At 36.0% G+C, this 7,382-nt stretch overlaps 1 protein-coding gene across 1 annotated transcript; it reads right to left on the minus strand.

Annotated features, from left to right (window-relative positions):
* Nucleotides 1-4,262: 4,262 nt before the first annotated feature.
* LOC140796500 (uncharacterized) lies at nt 4,263-4,721 on the minus strand. The gene has a single exon (XM_073149546.1). The coding sequence runs from the start codon at nt 4,719-4,721 to the stop codon at nt 4,263-4,265; it is 459 nt and encodes a 152-aa protein (XP_073005647.1).
* Between the last annotated feature and the right edge of the window lie 2,661 nt (nt 4,722-7,382).

Raw genomic sequence — 7,382 nt, forward strand, 5'->3', positions numbered from 1 at the left:
GATCTAAGAAATAAAATATAATAATAGTAATAATAATAATATATAAATTAATATTAAATTAAAAAAGAGATAAAAAGAAAGAAAGAAAGAAAGAAAAAATAAGTGATTAAATAAACAAAATTTAGTGTTGCATGGCACGAGCTCGTGCCATGTAGGTTGTGGGCGCACGCTGAGGGCGCCACGTGCGCCCACAACTGCCGTCCCAGCCAACTGGGTTGCGGTGGGCCCCGACGTCGTCGCAACTATCGCTGCCTTTTCCGTCCTTAACTACATCTCTCTCCCTCTAAATCTTTCTTCTCTCCCCTCTCTCTCTCTTTCGATCTCTCTCTCACTCTCCTCTCTCCCGCAAACTCTCTTTCTCTCTCTCTCTCTCATTGCTACCGTTGCTGACCCAATGTCGCTGTCGTCGTTGTCATCATACTACCGATGCCGGCGAGCCTCCTCCTTCTCTCTCTCTCTCTCTCTCTCACACACACACACAAACAGTTGGGCTCAGGCTTGTCAGAGCTGAGCCACCGACGAGAGGTCGACTATTGGCTAGCCAGCACAGCTGAGTCCCTCCCCGCTGGCTTGGCACCCCTCCTTCCCTTCTTCTTCTTTTCTTCTCTTCTTCTTTCTTCTTCCTTTCTTCTTTCTCAGCTTCTTCTCCTCTTCTTTCTACAAGAATACTCTACAGTGCTGGCAGCTCTTTTATTTTATTTCATTTCATTTTTTGTTTAGTTATTTAGTTAAGTATTGCTTTCTTAATTAGTGTAGATAAATTATTTAGATATTAATTATTTTACTAATAATATATGTTCTTCAATATGATTATTATTAATTATAATTAGTATAATTAATGATTAATTAGTTATAAACTATTACACATAAATATAGGTAATACTTATATTTATTTATTTATTTATATTTCTATTAGATTAATAGATAGATTTGTAAATTATAATTATTAGATTTATATACTAATATTCTTATGATATACATTTTAAGTAATTCTAATAATTTATTATATATTATTATTATTTTGTAAGAAATGAAATACTATGCTTATTTATTTATTAGTCCCTAATTAATCAAGATAAAGTGAGAACCACAATTTAATTATAATTAGGTTTTATCTATATTTTTATTTTTATTTATAGTTATAAATCTAACTAGTTATAAAGATAAGTAGAAGTTCTAAAACCTAATAAATCATTATATTTTATATGAACTAATTTTAATTAGATAAACGACTAATTTTATGTTACCTAAACATTTTTAGATCCCAAATCCCATATGTGAGACCCTGTAGATCTAGTTAGCAATAAGTTGACCCTCAGTTGGTGGACATGAGGGATACGTGTTTTGTATCTTCTGATCAGATGGTGAGTATTCTTATCTCCTAAACACTTTTTTTAAATTATGATATATTATATAACTATGTATATGCATGTTTTGGTCTCCAGCATGATTATATAATCTTATTTAGAAATGATTTCAGTCGAGCATATTTTATCATTTATGTGAGTAGACTGATCCTAGATATGAGTATGTTGATTATATATAGAGATGATTAAATATAATTATACTGTTATGACTTTATATTAAGATGATTTGTATCATGAGTATGCATGTGATAGACTAGCATGGGTATGCATGTGATATCTGTACTTTTGGAGATTTCTTTTTACTCCTCTTCCACCTAAATTTCTGATATGCATGACTTATTATAATACTGGATAAAATGCATATGATCTATCATTTAGAAGAAAATCACAAAATCTGATTGATAGGATAGTCGGTAGAAAGTATGAGAATACCCAAGTGGGCACGAGGGTTAGGGCGTGCCTGGAAATGATTGATCGCTCGACATAGTCGTGATCCTATCGCCTTACGTCTGAGGTCAGTAGTCTGTGTGCGTAGCAGACATTTGGACACATGTCGTTCGTTAAGGCATATGTGGCGAGTTATCCTGATATGGTTTCTATTAGCTAGTTGGGTACCCAGGTCTAGATGATGATGATATCCTTAACACAAGGTATGCTCTGAGCCTTCGGGCTGGATTATGAGATCGAATACCGGATGTTGACTATGCATAGTGGTTTAGTATGATGATGATATTAAGAGATGATATTGAGATGTTGAGAAATGCATATGATTTCATTATCATTTAATATATCTGATAATCGAGTAGTCAATATACATCATATGTAGTAGTATTTTATATCATAGCATAGTCATGGTCGGCATGCATCATATATGTCATATACGCATATTTGAGAGAGAGTTATAATGATGGTACAACATGAAGATTATTTATACATTATCGAGAATTATATAATTAATCAGTTATGACATGATATCTATATTTCATTTATATATTATTGATGATACATTCATATACTCATTCATGACATAATGCTTCTATGTGATTCATATTATATAATACATAATTTACTCTCTATTTGGCATCACCAATTCGGGGTAAGATCTATTCATATAGTCTTTTGCTTATAAATCTCTATATTTCTTTTCTAACATTCTCAGATATGGGGTACGTGATAGCAACTTGAGATATTCTAAGAAGATATTTTTGAATGATTAGACGAGCTATAGGTGCAAGACAATATAAATGATAATTTATATAGAAATTGAGTTATATCGTTGTTTGTTTTATTTATACTTTATGGTACCAAACGATAATTTGTATAATACATGTCAGATTATGGTGTACTCATGTATCAGTTGTTTTAGTTATACCTTGATGGTTTGTCATGGCCTGTGTGGGCCATACTAGATTATGTAGTGGTATAGTATATATTATTGTGGACTTAGGTATTCATATATTAACAGATTTATCTGATTGATAGTATGATTTATTTAGTGATTGATTATGTGAGCATGGATATGTTAGCAAGTTTTATTTGATGATGTCATGATTATATGGGCACAGGAAGGTATATATGCGTGATAAGCCCCGCCCAACCTATCACGTGCGCCGCATGTGCCATGTTGGCGCGTGGCCATGCATGTGCCCATGCCGAGCGGGGACATTACAACTAGACCCAATCCATTGAGCACAATGTAGTTCGAGGCGATCCGATCTAGTTTGAATCGCATCATTCCACCACTCTTCTATTGTGCATCCTTTCTCGATTTGTCTATGCTCTTCCCACGATTGGTACTCCATGTTGCCCTCTGAATCATCCTTAATCCATTGAACCGAATGTCTTTTGAGATGATTCGATTTAGTGTCTTTCGAGATGATTCGATTTAGTCCGAGGGTGTCTATGTGAAAATCGAGTATAGTTCAGAAGCTATTTGCATAATTAATCATATTATTAACTTGTAAAAAATATCTAGAATAAGTGAACGATCCCAAAATATCTTAAAAGCTTTCCCTATAATATTTCCATAAATCTAAACAAAATAAATAGTTTCATAAATCTTTACAAAATCGATATATATAATATACTCATTTATTTCATTTCCTCGTTACGGAAAACGACGAACTCCGTTAAAGACGATTTTGATTGCTTTCCCGCGATGAGAACAACGATATGACCCTAGAGATTTTCCAAAAAGTACACGATTAAGCGAAAACCCTAAAACTGTAATTCGCAAGCAAAACTCTTTCAAAAGGAAGACCTATTTGGGGCCTCTCAACCGGGCTAATCATCCTATCGTGAAGGAATGGCAAAATTGAAAGAAAAAGGGGGGTTTATGCAAAATCGGGTCATATTGTAATCGAGTATGTTTTCTTCTGAAAATTTCCCGTTAACTTTAACTTTTGCATTTCTAGGATGGTATTTTTGAGAAAATAGAGTGGAAAAGTGTAGAAAGAACAATCATATTGTAAATAAATAATAGAAATCACTCTATCTGGAGAAAGTAGATTTACATTAGAGGAAGGAATAGCAGTAGAAAGTAGAGTTTTTTTTTTTCATTTTTGGGTTAAGCATTGTAGAGTAGATCAACATGATATTTTAATCCAATCAAATAAATAAAGCCACAAAACAATAAAAGAATGTACACAAAGCTTTCGATGCATGCATGTTACAACGAGCATACCTCATGTTAATTCTATTCTAGCTGGTATTTCCTTAGGTTCCTAAGCGCTACTCAATACCTATATTCTCACCATCGAGACTTTTCGAGATTTTAAGAACAAGATTAAAACTTACACCAAAGGAAAGTAGGAAAACAACACCGCAAAATTTCTACAAATAAGCATATACATAACCTTAACATTACGAACAAAAAAAGGAAAAGAAATAGATGCGTCATCCAAAGAGAAAAGGCGATGTCGGCGGTGGCTCGTTAAGATCAAACGGTAGCTCCCTCTCCACGACTCCAAATACCGGCATATCCTCCAACTCAGCCGTCGGCTTCGTGTAGTACCCACCGAGCACCAGCGCCGTCGAAGGGGATGGATGCGGCGGTGGAATGAGGAACGGGCACCGAAACGGGATGTTGAGGTCGAGGGCAAGGCCAAGATGCACCGGCGGCGGGGTTGAAGGATGCGGGAAGTTGGTCTTGGCCTTTACCCCGCGGAGGGTGCGAGCGGCGTGGTCGTAAGCGAGTGCAGCCTCCTCGGCCGTGTCGAAGGTGCCAAGCCAGACACGAGTCTTCCTCCATGGGTCTCGGATCTCCGCCGCGTACCGACCCCATGGTCGCTTGCGGACTCCTCGGTAGTGGCCTTCTCCACTACTTCGTCCTCCTCCTCTCGATGATGACATCATCTTTAATCTTCTTGAGGTGGTTAAGGAAGGTGGTGTATTTATCTTGCTCTTGCTCGCTCTGTTTTCACTGAGGGAGACCGATTAGTAGCACATGAAAAGGGCAACAGCTGAGCCGCCGCTTGATTTGACGTGTCTGCAGAGGCACTCATGTGACTCCTCCCCATCCTGACGTCAGCCCTGCCGCATACTCTCTCTCCACCTGCTGTACGGACTGACGAGCGGCGCTGCCATCAATTTTTCTTTATTTTATCTTAATCTTTTTTAAGAAAACTATTTTCTATTTCGTTTTTCTTGAGTATGTTTATTCTAGACATCTTTAAGTTTTTCACCTTAACGACAAAAGGTAGAAAAATTCTTATTTAACACATTTTTTTTCAATTTTTATTTTAATTGTTCAAATTGTTGTCATTAATATTCACAGAAAATTAGATACTATTTTTTGTCAACGAAATATAGTACGTAAAGAAATGTTGCTCATGCACAAATTAGTTGTTAGTTTTCTAAGAGTGGTGCTACAGTTTGTTGAGAATATCGAATTTCTAAGAAATTCAGATTTCAATAACTCTTTACCCGACTTTCAACGCGTATTGAAACGCAGAAGTTTATTTGCAATAAGTCTTAAATGTCGGTAATGATGTGCAAAAGCATAGTCCTTTTATTCACAGAAAAAGCTAGAAGAATTTAAAGCAGGGAAAGAGACACGAGGGAGTACAGTTAAAGAGAGAGAGATCGATGGTACGTGTCGATCACGTAATGGATTAGGCGAGATGGGTCTTGGGGTCCCGTGTGGGAGCTGCTGTCCCTCTGATGCCCACGTGGACACAGCAGCGGTGCCGTGTCGTGCGGCGGGGAACAGTACGGGCCGAGCAGGAGCGCCGCTTTGACAAGGGACTCGTTTTTGGACGGTGGGGTCGGTGGGTCGCAGGAAAAAGGAGTGACATCAATGCTTTAAATTTTCAGAAAACAAACATTTAATACTAACCCGTGAGGAACGGGCTCCTCGGGAATCCATGATCGTAGGTTTAGCCAGGTGAGACTGAAAATCAACACTAATGCTTTTGTACCCTTCTATGTACCCTGTAATGATGGGTGATGACTAATATTTTGTTCATGCCAGGTATAGCCTTTAATATGTAATGTTTTAATTTACATAATGGAAAAGTTTGCTCATTATCGCTATCATAAGCTGATTCTAATTATACCTAAGCATAACTTTAGGCTGCGACAGAGATACAGTAGTCTTTATCGTGCACGAGATGGGATGACTGCAGCTTCGTCGGATTTTTAGTGGAAAAGAGAATGCACGCCTGTACGATGCGCCGCATGTTTGGGCTGGGAAACACCAGATACATGACGAGTTGAGGGTAGGAAGCATGATCCGAACGGTTGGCCTATTTTGACGTTTATTTTCCTCTTAAATTGAAACGCTTTGCACTAACTAACAAACAGGAGTCATGATACGCATTAAAATAATAGGTAAATTAATCAAAATATTCTGATTATTTATAGTCTATCTTATTTCTATTTATTATTTGACTACTATAATTTACTTAAACAATCTCAAAAAAAACTCTGCGTGTTTTTTTTTAGAATAATTTTATTTTCACCTTATGAGATACTATTACTTTTTTAGAGATTTTTACAAATCATACCCTACATTTTGGCTAGTTTGTGATTTTCACTCGTCTTTGAGAATTTTATAACGTGACTCCTCCTTTTCCTATAATGTTCATTTAAAACACTAACATTACTTTAGCTAAATGACGTTAATAATGTTATATGGTTCATGTGACTTTAGTTCAAAGATTACTAAAATACATTTAAAAGATCCTGACTTATCCCAAATCCCCACAAAATTCTCTTTCAGAATGAAACTCAACCCCACAAAATTCTTTACCCCAAACTAAATCCTAACCTGCAAAATCTAAATTCTCTTTTAAAACTAAACCTTACCTCACAAAATTAAAATATCAAACCCCACAACTCCATAGTAATCCCCAAAATCCTTGCGAGTTACATGACTTAAAAGCTTCCCCCAATTTCACCTATTTTTCTCGATCTCTCTAGCTCAAACCTCATTTTCTCCATCTTTTCCCAAATTTTCTCTATCTCCCTCCTCCTCTTTAAGGTCGCAAGCAATAAAGTCAAGATTCCATCTCCCTCCCCGTATTTTCTATACAAGCCAAGATTTCCTTTGTTGAGGAATATAGTCAACAAACAATCAAGGTTTGATATCTTAACTTTAATCTTTTCTATTTTCATTTCTTTTGTCTTTTGTTATTTATTTTTATGAATTTCTATTATGGTTTGCCGAGAGAGATTTATGTTAAGGATTTCCTTACATTTTTAAGTAATAAATTCCTATTACATTTTCTAGTAGTGAATTTATGTTAAGGATTTCTATTCTGATGGGTTTTAAAGTAAGGTTCCCTGTGTTGCTATGTATTTTTTTAAGATTTCATCGGTGTAATAGATTTCAGAGTTATGTGTTCTTATGTGATGGGTTCCCATTAATATGTGTTCTTATGGTTGCATTGTAGATAGAAACTAGCTTTGTTGATGTAAAACTTTATTATGGAGGTACATGGTGGGCAAATTAACAAATATTGCTATAGAAATATATGAATAAGAGGCAACTTAACTTTGCAATAGAACGAGACT

Source organism: Typha latifolia, chromosome 10 (assembly GCF_019914945.1).
Source record: "Typha latifolia isolate L0001 chromosome 10, TyphaL0001v2, whole genome shotgun sequence".
NCBI lineage: Eukaryota > Viridiplantae > Streptophyta > Magnoliopsida > Poales > Typhaceae > Typha > Typha latifolia.